The 13428-nt window shown below is 39.6% G+C and overlaps 1 protein-coding gene and 1 long non-coding RNA gene across 2 annotated transcripts in view; one reads left to right on the top strand and one right to left on the bottom strand.

The window, feature by feature from the left end:
* Positions 1-8778, bottom strand: part of LOC133066534 (uncharacterized) — a 31803-nt gene extending 23025 nt beyond the window's left edge. Inside the window, exons 1-2 of the long non-coding RNA XR_009695161.1 lie at positions 8667-8778; positions 7681-7757 (exon numbers count right to left, since the gene is read on the bottom strand). This is a non-coding gene — a long non-coding RNA (uncharacterized LOC133066534). The remainder of the gene's footprint in view (positions 1-7680; positions 7758-8666) is intronic.
* A 3126-nt stretch (positions 8779-11904) lies between these two features.
* On the top strand, positions 11905-12991 carry LOC133067332 (olfactory receptor 5AU1). The gene has a single exon (XM_061158481.1). It carries the CDS (start codon positions 12056-12058, stop codon positions 12989-12991), a length of 936 nt encoding a protein of 311 aa, XP_061014464.1. The 5' UTR covers positions 11905-12055.
* The last annotated feature ends 437 nt before the right edge of the window (positions 12992-13428 follow it).

Here is a 13428-nt window from a genome sequence, read left to right as displayed (position 1 = left end):
GGCTTTTTGAATCTGTAGGTTTATGCCTGTCACCTAATTTGGGGGAAATGTAGCCTTTTTTTTTTTTTTAATTAAGACATTCTCATTCTCTTTTTGTTCTTCTGGGACTGTGATCATACAAATGCTAGATCTCTTGTTATTGTCCCACAGGTACCTGAGAGTTTTTTTGTTTGTGTTTGTTTTATCTCTTTTCTTCCTGTTTGTTGTTTAGATAGGGTAGCTTCTATTGTTCTGTCTTCCATTCACATATTCTTTCCTCTGTCATCTGTTTGTACTACTTTAGCCCATTCAGTTAGTTTTAAATTTCAGTTATTTTATTTTTAAGTTCTAAGTTGGAAATTTAGATTGCCAACGGAAATACAATTTTGTTATAATTTGTATTTTCTATTTCTTTGTTGAAATTTTCTGTTCTTTTACTTATTTTAAGCTTATTTATAATTTCTCATTGAAGCATTTTTATGATAGTTGCTTTAAAATCTTTTTCAGATAATTCCAACATCAGTGTTATTTTGGTGTTCATCTGGTGTTATTTTGGTATTCATTTGGTTCTTGGTATGACAAGTGGTTTTTCTGTTGTACTCTGGACTAACTAGGTATTATTTTATGATTTTCTAAATATTATTTATATCTTGTATTTTAGCAGGCCTCCAATGACACCTTTCCTGGTTGGGAGTAAGGAAGGCACCTCTTTTTTTCACTGGGTGGGAGTGAAAATTCATGCTCTCCACTCAGCCTCTGCTGACACAGGGAGAAATGCTTTATTACTGCTGGGTAGGGGTAGAAATTTAGACTTTTGATTAAGCCGCTACTGACATCATGAGTCTTCAGAAGGGCACTTTGTTACTGTCAGGCAGGAATGGAAGTCTAGACCCTCCATTCAGCTTCTGCAGAGAGAATGGTGCCTCACTACTACTGAATGAGGTGGAATTCTACGTTCCTTATTCAGGATTGCTGACTGCACTTTTTGCTTTGGTGACTGGAGTAGTGTGAATATTGCAAAAAGATTTTCTATTCTCCTAGGCCACCCCTTTACCAGTCCTTTGGCTAAAGACAGGATTCGAGGAGGGCCTTTTTATTTATTTTTTTCCATTTATTTTTATTAGTTGGAGGCTAATTACTTTACAATATTGTAGTGGTTTTTGCCATACATTGACATGAATCAGCCATGGATTTACATGTATTCCCCATCCTGAACCCTTCTCCCACCTCCCTCTCATCCCATCCCTCTGGGTCTTCCCAGTGCACCAGCCCCGAGCACTTGTCTCATGCATCCAACCTGGACTGGCGATCTGTTTCACACTTGATAATATACATGTTTCGATGTTATTCTCTCAGATCATCCCACCCTAGCCTTCTCCCAGAGAGTCCAAAAGTCTGTTCTATACATCTGTGTCTCTTTTTCTGTCTTGCATATAGGCTTATCATTACCATCTTTCTAAATTTCATGTATATGCGTTAGTATACTAAATTGGTGTTTATCTTTCTGGCTTACTTCACTCTGTATAATGGGCTCCAGTTTTATCCATCTCATTAGAACTGATTCAAATGTATTCTTTTTAATGGCTGAGTAATATCCTATTGTGTATATGTACCACAGCTTCCTTATCCATTCGTCTGCTGATGGGCATCTAGGTTGCTTCCATGTCCTGGCTATTATAAACAGTGCTGCGATGAACATTGGGGTACACATGTCTCTTTCAGTTCTGGTTTCCTCAGTGTGTGTGCCCAGGAGTGGGATTGCTGGGTCATATGGCTGTTCTATTTCCAGTTTTTTAAGGAATCGAGGAAGGCCTTTTTAAAAACCTGTAATAATTTTAAAATCAGCTTGCAATTTCTAAAGATGAACTGTTGGGATTTTGAGTGGGGCTGAATGTAATCTATAGATCAAATGGAATGAATTTTTATAATTTTGAGTCTTCTCTAGTTCTTTTAATATTATTTAGTAGCTTTCATGTACTTCATTATTTCAGTTCAGTCGCTCAGTCATGTCTGACTCTTTGTGACCCCATTGGACTGCAGCACGCTAGGCTTCCCTGTCCATTACCAACTCCCAGAGTTTACCCAAACTCAAGTCCATTGAGTCAGTGATGCCATCGAACCATCTCATCCACTGTCATCCCCATCCAACCATCTCATCCTCTGTCGTCCCCTTCTCCTCCCGCCTTCGATCTTTCCCAGCATCAGGGTCTTTTCAAATGAGTCAGTTCTTTGCATCAGGTGGCCAAAGTATTGGAGTTTCAGCTTCTGCATCAGTCCTTCCATGAATATTCCGGACTGATTTCCTTTAGGATGGACTGGTTGGATCTCCTTGCAGTCCAAGGAACTCTCAAGAGTCTTCTCCAACACCACAGTTCAAAAGCATCAATTCTTCACCACTCAGTTTTCTTTTTTTTCTCTTTAAAATTTCAAGCAATTTTATTTTTAAAATTAGACTTTACTACAGCAAAAAATATTATAAAAGTTTTAGGATGAAAAGTAAAAGTCGGCTTCAACTTCTAATGGATTTGAGCAAATTCTGGGAGATAGTGGAGGACAGAGGAGCCTGGAGTGCTGCAGTCCACAGGGTCATAGAGTTGGACACAACTTAATGACTGAGCAACAACCACCACCAATGAGGAAATCAGTTTTCCTTATAGTCCAACTCTCACTTCCATACATGACTACTGGAAAAACCATAGCTTTGACTAGATGGACCTTTGTTGTTAAAGTAACGTCTCTGCTTTTTAATATGCTGTCTAGGTTGATTATAACTTTTTTTCCAAGAAATAAGCGTCTTTTAATTTCATGGCTGCAGTCACCATCTGCAGAGATTTTGGAGCCCCAAAAAGTAAAGTCTGTCACTGTTTACCCATCTGCTTGCACTTTCATTAGAATTAATTTTGGATACCAAGGTAAATGCTATCATTTAAGATGTTTTATTTTATAATAACTTTTTCCAATGATTTATTTTTATAACTTTGGATTCAGGTTTTTGCTAGATTAACTTTTGAATTCTGTAGATTCATTTTGGACTTTCTATGTATTCAATCATGCTGTCTGTGAATAATAAGCTTTGTTTCTTCTTTTCCAATACTTATTTCTTGCTCTTGCCTATTACACACTATTGATAGAAATTGTCCAGTTCATTGTTGAATCAAAATTGTGATAGAGGATAACCCTGTCTCATTCCTGATCTCAGGGAGAAAGTTTTTACTATTTATTAGATTTTAATAAAACCAATAAACATGATGCTTGCTGTAAAGTTTTTGTATTTATGTTTTGTTAGATTAAGGATATTCTTTTTTATCACTAGTTTGCAAAGATTTTTAAAAATCATGAGTATGAAGTTTTATCAAATGCTTACTCTCCATTGTGACAATTATGTATTTTAGCCTTTATTTTAAATGTTTTCTTAAAATTTTTATTGGAGTATAGTTGATTTACAATGTTGTATTAGTTTCAGGTGTACAGAAAAGTGAATCAGTTTTACATACACATATATCTATTCTTCTTAAAGATTATTTTCCCATTTAGGCCATCAGAGTGTTGAGTAGATTTCCCTGTGCATTAAGTCCCAGTGACATAGGTTCTTATGGAGGTCTCAGTATCAATTTTATATATAGTAACGTGTATATGTCAATACCAATCTCCCAATTTATCCCTTCCCCCTGTTACACTCTGATAACCATGAGTTTGTTTTCTACATCTGTGACTCTACTTCTGTTTTGTAAATGAGTTCATTTGTACCCCTTGTTTAGATTCTATTTTGAAAGTTAAATCAACTTTGCAGTCCTAGGATAAAATCAATTTGATGTGATATGTACCCTTTTTATATATTACTATATTTGTTTTGCTAATATTTTATTTAGGGCTTCCCAGGTGGCACTAGTGGTAAAGAATCCACTTGCCAATGCAGGAGATGTAAGAGACGCAGGTTTGATTCCTGGGTCGGGAAGATCCCCTGGAGGAGGAAATGGCAACTCACTTCAGATGTCTTGCCTGGAAAATTCCATGGACAAAGGAGCCTGGTGTGCTGCAGTCCATGGGGCCACAGACAGAAAGACATGACTGAGCACACACACACAAATATTTTATTTAGGGTTTTTGTCCCTATGTTCATGAGAGAAATTGACCTGGGGTTCCTTTCTTACAGTGTTGTTTCCAGGTGTTGGTTGTCAAGGTTATATGGGTCTCTTACAATAAATTAAACAGAATTTCCTCTTTTCCTATCCCCTGGAACTTTCTGTGTAATATAGATGTTATTTATTCTTTAAATATTTGGGAAATTTTACTGATAAAGCCATTTGGGCCTAAGATTTCTTTGTAGGGAATTTTTAATAATGGATTAAAATTTGTATTAGCTTTAGGACTATTCTGATTATTTCCTCTTTGTTTTGATAAGTTATGCTCTTTAAGGATTTTTTTCTATTTTATTTAAATTTAAATTTATTGGGATGATTACTCATAATATTCTTGTATCTTTCAAATCTTTGTTGTATCTCATTAACAGTGTGATTTCTCTTTTAACTCTGGTTATGTAGAAGTCAGTCTATTGCTTAATTTCTTAAGTCTATTATTTAATTTCTCAGCAGGATTTTGTAACTATCCTTTTTATTTATAGTTTAATTCCACTGCATTCAGAGAACATACTCTTTATAATTTCATTCCTTTGAAATGTGTTAAGAGTTACTGTATTGCCAGGTGTATGTTCCATTTTAGTAAATATCCAAAGCATATATTGCTTTAGAAGAATGTGCATTCTGTGATTTGTAGGTGCACTGTTTTATGTATATCAATTTCATTAGTTGTTCATTCATATCCTTTATATCCTTTGTGATATTTCTGTCAGCTTGTCCCATCATTTAGTGACAGAGATGTGTTAAAATCTCCAACTATGATTATAATTTAATCTGTTTCACCCTATGTTCTATCAGTTTGCTTTATATATATTTGAGGTTGTATTATTAAATGCATATTAATTTTAGGATTATTACATCTTCCTGTTGGATTGGCCCTTTCGTTATTATGAAATGCCCTTAGTCTCTCCTAAAACTCTTTCCTTTAATGTCTACTTTAACTTACATTAGCATAGTTAAATTAGATTTCTTTTTGTTAAAATATGCATGGTATATATATTTTTCAGTTTTTTACTTTTGAGTTTTCATTGTCTTTATATTTTAGATGCGGTAGTTCACATAGGAAATGCAGAATAAATGTTTGATTCTTTCTCTTTAAATCCTAGTTTTCAAGACACTGAATTGACTCCCTCTTAATTTCCAAATATGATAGCCAGCCCTCTTGGCCCTTACCAGTCCTTAGTAGGGCTGACCCGAGTAACCATCAGAATATTATGAAAGTAATAGTGTGTGCTTTCTGAGGCTTCCAAGGTCTTATAACACACTGTGGCTTTCTCCTTGCACTCTTTTGTTCACCTCCTCTGCAGGGGGGCAGCCATCATGTCAGGAGGAGACAGAGCCTTGTGGGGAGATCCATGTGTAGAAGAACTAAGGTCTCCTGCTAACAGCATCAACACAGTCAAGTGAGTGAATTATCTTGTAAGCAGATCCTCCAGTGATTCAACTGACAACAGCTCCAATTGACATCTTAACTGCAACTCAGTGAGAAAGACAAGGTCTCTCAAATTTTTGACCCGTAGAAATTATGTGAAATACTAAGTGTTTATTTTTTTTTTAAGCTGCTAAATTTTAGGACAGTTTATTACAAAGCAATAGATAATAAAACAGACTTTGGTAAATGGAAATGAGACGTGGATTTAACAAAACCCTAAAAAATTATAAGCATCTTTGACAGTACGGTGGGAGGAAGCTGAAAGAACTTTGAGGAGAGGATCACTGAAAGTCTAAAATGCCTTGAAGAGACTGTTAGCAAAATTCTGATAATCTTTGAGAAGGCTGCCAATAAAGATAAACATGCAACTTAGATGACTATGAGGAAAATGTTATTGGAAACTGAGAGGGAAAAAAATCTCTGTTATGCAGTTGCAGAGAGTTTAGCAACACTGGTGCGTTCAGTAATGTAGATGGTAGAAAATATGAATTGCCTAATGAAATTGGCAATCTGGGAAGTCCCTGGCTGTCCAGTGGTTAGGACTGCATGTTCTCACTGCTGGGGGCCCAGGTTTAATCCCTGGTCAGGAAACTAAGATCCCTCAAGTGGCTCATGGCCAAATAAATAACAAAGATGAAACTGAGGGTTGGAAACAGATCACCAGCCCAGGTTGGATGCATGAGACAAGTGCTCAGGGCTGGTGCACTGGGAAGACCTAGAGGGATGGGATGGGGAGGGAGCGGAAGTGGGGATTGGGATGGGGAACACATGTAAATCCATGGCTGATTCATGTAAAGAAAAGAAAAAAAAAATTGAAGTATAACAACAACCAAAAAGACTTTAGAAAGATCTAAGGTAGCGCCTCAGAGAATTGTTCAGTTAAATGATAGGACTTCCAAAAAGTTTCAGAGCACAAGCCCTCAACAGTCGCAGCAGAGGTTCAAGGCAGAGGGCTGTGTTAAGAGAGATTTGTTAATAAGAGTCACAGAAGACCCCCAAGTTTTTAAGAATGTCACGATGACAGAACCACCACCAGACTGAACTGTAAGAAAAAAATGAAGAGAAGTCTTTCAATCCCCAAACCCCTTCAGTGAGGAAGCAAGCTAAGAAAACTACTCAGCTTACAAACACAGGCTAGCTTTCATATAAAGTGAAGGATAATTTAGTGAGGACAACTATAATCTCCGAGTGGAACCAAGAGCCACAGACAATTATTCTTAGGATTTGAGTCCTAATCAAGGACTTGCCAACAAGTGTCTTACTGGATTTTAGAATTTTTGTGACTCAGTGACTCTTGTGTGACCACCTTTCCCCACCCCCCATTTTTTCCTACAGAGGTTATCCCATACCTGTCCTGCCAATATATGTTTTATGTGTATAGAAGCCAGATGTAACTTCTGTGTTTAGCTCACCAGTCTTAAGACTGAGAGGAACTGTAGCCAAGATACTCTTACAGAGGGACCATACTTCAGTTATACCTGATTTAGATGATGTGACTGTGGACTTTGAGCTGATACTGTAATGGAACATGATTTTGGGGAGGTGTGAGTATATTTTGAGCATATATTCATGCATAAGTTGAACAAGAATCAGTGAGGGCCAGAGGGAGGACTATGATAGCCAGCCTTCAAGATGGCCCCAGGGATTCTCAGCTCCTGGTCATTTTTATAATGTATGTGGGAAAATTTATCAAGAGGACATAACAATCTTAAATGTTTATGTACCTCATAACAAAACTTCAAAATACATGAAAGCAAAACTGAAAAACTGCAAGAAAAAAAAATTCACAATAATAGTTAGAGATTTCAACGTACTCCCCTTTCAATTCTTGGTAGAAAAAGTAGGCAGAAAATTAGAAAGGATATAGTAGACTTGAGCAACACTATTAAGCGACATGAGGTAATTGGAGATGACAGCCCACTTGACCTAACGACAGCAGAATATAATTCTTTTCAAGTGGTCATGGAATATTCATCAAAATACACCATATTCTGGGCCATAAACAAGTCTCAATAAATGCAAAAGTATTCAAGTCATACAAAGCATGTTCTCTGATGACATGCTATTAAATTAGAAATTGATAACAGAACTATCTCTAGAAAATCCCAAGTATGTGTTAAGTAAATCACATACCTCTAATTTTATTATGATCTTGATGGACAGAGAGGTCATCCTACACTGTAGTCTAGGTCACTGTGTACACTGGGAAGCTGGAATAAAGGAAAGAAAAACTATAAAAACTTGTTTCTCCTGCATAGAAGAAATACAGATAATAATTACATAAGAGTTCAATTCAGGGTTGAGGTAGAAAGGTCCTTTGGGGCTACTGATCAGTGTATTGGCAGGGATCTGGTATGGATCTGTTCCCTTTATTCCCAGTGTCCCAGTCACCAGATTTCTCAAAGGTAGAAACTCAGTAACTTTGCAAACGCATTAATAGATCTATATGGGGCCAATTATTCTTACTTCTTCACCTGCCTGCTAAGCCCTCATTAATGAAAGCAGCATCCTCCCCAGCTATGAGCTCATGGGCCACCCATGGGAAAAGATGGCTCTGGGGTGTACAGGACCAGCTGTGAGTGCCTCTCAGGGTGGGGACTGCCTCCCTCCCCTCACCACGTGAGAGGTTAAAGTCAGTAGCAGGCTCTGATCCCCAGGCTCAGTCGATGGACCCAATGAGTCTGGCTTTGTCATCACTGTTTTTCTAATGAAAGATTGTGTTCTGACCTCCAGAGCAACAGCTCTGCCACCAAGTCACATGCTCTGTTGGAATTAAATGGTTTTCTTATGAACATCTAAAGCAAACTTGAAGGAGGAAATTCATTGGTACTTTACTATCACCAAGTAATACTCAGATTTCTGGAAACTGTTAACTACTGATATGTCTTCTGGAAGGAAGGGAATGTCCAGGACAACCACCTTATCCTACAGGCTGATCTGATTTTCTAGAACATGGAGAATTCTAGCAACTCAGAAAAGGATATTTATATGTGGCTCAGGGGAAGATACTCCATGGTTTAGTGTTTCTCAAAGTGTGGTCAGTGACCACCTGTTTCAGATTCACCAGATTTGGGGGCCTGGCTTTAGATATACTAGATCACATTTTCTGAGGCTGGTACCTAGAATCTGCACATGCAGCAAACTTCTCCAGGGAACCATGGACAGAGCGCCTTAACGCTTCAGAACCATTGTTTGGGGTCATTGCTGCTCCCTCTGGCAGCCTGCTCTCCGTTGTACTCCCACTCTGTTATCCTAAGGAGGAAGGCAAAGAAACAGGTATAATAAAACCCCTTGTTTATTCCTCCCTCATCTACAGGCCCCTGGCACCTGCTCTCACTCCTAAACACTCCACCCACCATGACTAGACTAGACCACTCAAGTTTTCTTCCTAGTTTCCATTCACAGGTATAAACTACAGCCAACAGAAATAGTGGTTACTCCGGCATCCTTTCCCCCCACCAAGATGAACTACTTCCATTTATTTATTATTATTTTGGCCATATGCATAACATGTGGGATCCTAGTTCCCCAACCAGGGATCAAACATGTGCCCCCTGAATCAGAAGCAAGGAATCCTAACCACTGGACTGCCATGGAGACCCCATTCCAGCATCCTTTGAAAGACTGTCAGAAATGTCAGTTTGTCCACAATTCCTTGCTTGACTAACTCTCTATACTCTGAATAGTTTTGAATTTAGTGCAGACTGGAGAAGAGGGATGACAGAGGAGAGGGGAGAAGAAGAGAAAGTGAGTAGATATAAAGCAAGTAATAAATCAGAGGCTCTGATCAGCTACCACTGCATTACCCGCTACCCTACCCTTCTCTATCCCACCTCCAGGCCTGAGTGTTGGCCGCATCCCTACTCTTCCCAGCTTTTGTCTACTCTTTAAATCAGAGAAGTACTTGCAGACCTGTTACCCACACTGAAACCACCTATTGAAGAAGGTGTGAACTTGGGTCTTAAGTTCTACTTCACTCATAATAACCATTTCTCAATTTCTTGAAGTTCCTGTAAGTTATTTCATCCTGAGATTTATACAGTTAATTCTTTAAAGTCCTTGTAATTTGCTGTGAAGCTGAGTTGGCTTTTGACACCAATAGGGCCAATGACATTTGCAACCCAAATCTGGGGCTGTCTGCAATCCTGCAATAATAGGGTTTATTATAAACTAGAAACTGTTGGGTTCAGAATGGCTGAAATGTTACTTCACAGTGACACCAAATAAGTCAGTTATGCTCCATGTGCTCTAAAAGACGTTATCAGTACCCTGTGTGCAAATTTGCCCTCTTGGGTTTTGTATTGCAACTTTATTAGAGTATCTTATCTCTTTGGGCATTACAATGATTTCTTCCAGTCACTGCTCACAGTGTTCCATCAATAGCCTAGTGCCTTCAGTATCTACTTGATAGCTAAAATTTTTAAAAAATTTCATTTATTGATTTGGCTGTGCCAAGTCTTAGTTGTGGCATGTAGGATCTTTAGTTGCAGCTTGTGAGCTATTAGTTGCAGCATGTGGGATCTAGTTCCTTGACTAGAGATCAAAGCCAGGCCCCCTGCATTGGGAGCACAGAGTCTTAATCACTGGATCCTTAGCCACAGGATCTTAACCACTGGACCACCAGGGAAGTCCCTCAACAAACTTATGGATAAATTTAGTTATCCATATTCCAGAGTCTTCCCCTGCTCTGGCACTTTGCTGATTCTGGAAAGTTTGCCAGTGGGACAAACTAGAATCTTTTGCCTGTTCATGACAGCTCTTTCCTCTCTGCAATCTTCCCAACATCTTTCACAGCTCCATTATTTACTCCTCAGGGCAGGAGGAGGGGGCTCAGTTTTTTCCCTTTCTAGCCTCCATAATCACATCTGCTGGTTTCAAAGTCTTCACAACTGAGGATCCTCACCAAAGAGCTCAGGATACTTAGCTGACTCCAGAGCCCCAGGTGATTCAGGAACAGAGCAGCCAGTGGAGCAGGAGAGAGTGTGGGGTTCAGGTGGCACAGTTCAGTTCAGTTCAGTTCAGTTGCTCCGTCGTGTCTGACTCTTTGTGACCCCATGGACTGCAGTATGCCAGGCCTCCATGTCCATCTTCAACTCCCGTAGTTTACGCAAACTTATGTCCGTTGAGTTGGTGATACCATCCAACCATCTTATCCTCTGTCGTCCCCTTCTCCTCCTGCCTTCAATCTTTCCTAGCATCAGGGTCTTTTCATATGAGTCAGTTCTTCGCAGCAGGTGGCCAAAGTATTGGAGTTTCAGCTTCAGCATCAGTCCTTCCAATGAATATTCAGGACTGATTTGCTTTAGGATGGACTGGTTGGATCTCCTTGCAGTCCAAGGGACTCTCAAGAGTACATCATGACTTTATTCGTCATGACTTTATTCATTTTCTGCATGTAAAAGGCATTTTTACAAAGCCCTAGTCCTAGGGAGGGGCTATTCCTTCCCTGCTGGCCCCAACACCCCTTGAGAACAAGGTGATTCTATTCACTGGAAATGATGGTGCCTTCATGAAGGATGGGTGACATTTTCTCCTTGGCTGATGCTCTGGAGTGCAAGGTCTCACTGTACATACACTCTGCAGCCTTATACTGCCCCTATTTCTCCACATCCCAACCCCCATCACCTTTAGAGTCCACAATAGTGCTTGACTTGTGCCAAGTTCTGAGAGGCAATTTTATAGCTGAGCCTACGAACCACCCACCACTCCTCTAGAATTCTCCGGATCCTCTGAAGACTTGTTTAGTCACTCTCACTTAGTACACGTTTCTCTTCTATTTTGTTTGGTGGTAGGTTGTTTGCTAAATCTTGTCACTGTTTCATTTATTTATTTTTATTGTTTAGTTTTGTGTTAGATCTCTCTCTCCAACAAGAATAATCAAAGCTAACATTCTTTCTCAAAGTGCCAGGCTTTGTTCAAGTGCTTTACATGAATTAACTCATTGAATTTTTACAATAATCTTTTGAAATTAGTGTTGTTATCCCTATTTTACAGAAAACTGAAAATCAGAAGAAAGGTTAAGTAACATTCCCAAGGTTACATAGCTGGCTAATGGTGAGGTCTCAGTTTGGAACCTTGCCAGTCGGATGCCAAAACTTGTGTGCTTAAACACAAAATATATAGTCTCTAGAACATAGGCTTCCTGAAGTCAGACATACTTGAATTCCTGACAGGAAGAACATAGATTTAAGTTTATAGAAGATGGTCAATAAATTTTTGGTAAGTAATTGTTTCATTATTTAGAATTTTTTAAGATCCCTAAGAGATCAAATTGTGTATATTTCTTTTCTATTTTCCATTGCTGCTCAAGTAATGCTTCCTCACTGACTAATCAGCCAAGTTGAGGAGAACTTCTCTATGACAGAACTCCACTGACGAAGCCAGACTTCCTCGGTGAGAGCAATCTTCAGAAGGCTGTCCTTAGGGCAGAATTAAACCAGTGAGAGCCCCTGGGTGTTCCACTTCTTTCTGGTGGCCCTCTCTCCACGTCGCAGAGCACTGAAGAAATATGGAAGGGGCCAACCTGAGCCGAGGGACTGAGTTTGAGCTTTTGGGGCTCACCAGGGACCCCTGGCTCCAGAAGCTGCTCTTCGTGGTGTTCCTGGGCATGTACGCTATCACACTGCTGGGGAATCTAGTCATGTTTCTTCTGATCCATGTAAGTGCCACGCTGCACACACCCATGTACTCCCTCCTGAAGAGCCTCTCCTTCTTGGATTTCTGCTACTCCTCCACGGTTGTCCCCCAGACTCTGGTGAACTTCTTGGCCAAGAGGAAGGTGATCACCTATCTAGGCTGCATGGTTCAGATGTTTTTCTATGCGGGTTTTGCCACCAGTGAATGTTATCTCATTGCTGCCATGGCCTATGACCGCTATGCGGCTGTTTGTAACCCCCTGCTCTACCCAATTGCCATGTCTCCTACGGTCTGTGCATCTCTGATTGTGGGATCCTATGGTGCGGGATTTCTTAATTCTCTGATCCACACAAGCTGTATCTTTAGTCTGAAATTCTGTGGTACTCACGTGGTCACTCACTTCTTCTGTGATGGACCACCCATCCTGTCTCTGTCTTGTGTGGACACCTCACTGTGTGAAATCTTGCTCTTCATTTTTGCTGGTTTCAACCTTTTGAGCTGTACCCTCACCATCTTGGTCTCCTACCTCTTAATTCTCATCACCATCCTGAGAATGAACTCAGCCCGGGGCAGGTTCAAGGCCTTTTCCACCTGTGCTTCCCACTTCACTGCTGTGTGCCTCTTCTATGGCACAACACTTTTCATGTACCTGCGCCCCAGGTCCAGCTACTCCCTGGCCCAAGACCGCACAGTTGCTGTGATCTACACAGTGGTGATCCCACTGCTCAATCCCCTTATCTACTCTTTGAGAAACAAGGATGTGAAAGAAGCTTTAAGAAAAGTTTGGGAAAGAAAAATAATGGAATGATCTTCTCAGTTCATCACCATATATCTTGAGAAAGCTGAGGGAACTTTATCCCATGTTCAGCTCTGCTCATAGGAGGCACTCTCTGGTCTTCAGGGGCTTCTGCATCTACTGCCACAGAAAGAACTGATCGTGTCATAGAGACTAAAAAGTAGTAAGGAATGTCTGCTAGTTGCATAATTGGACCCACTGGAAATATTTAGGCCTGCCTTTATTCAGATGCTTCTTTCATGTTTCCACGTGTGTGCATATTTTTTTATTACAACCTGACATTTATATTCTTCACAATGAAGTTCTCCCCTTAAATAACCTGTACTGCTTGAGGGAAAGCCTTCCTTATTTATAATTGCCTGTTTGTAAAAAAGTTGACTCCTTGACTTTAACATTTTTTAATTGTCTAATTATTTGAGTAATACTGTAACAATTTCAGAAGCTCAGAT

The sequence above is a fragment of the Dama dama genome, chromosome 12, assembly GCF_033118175.1.
Source record: "Dama dama isolate Ldn47 chromosome 12, ASM3311817v1, whole genome shotgun sequence".
NCBI classification, from domain to species: domain Eukaryota; kingdom Metazoa; phylum Chordata; class Mammalia; order Artiodactyla; family Cervidae; genus Dama; species Dama dama.
Note: the sequence above shows the minus strand (reverse complement) of the source record. Positions and strands in the feature narration are given on the sequence as shown.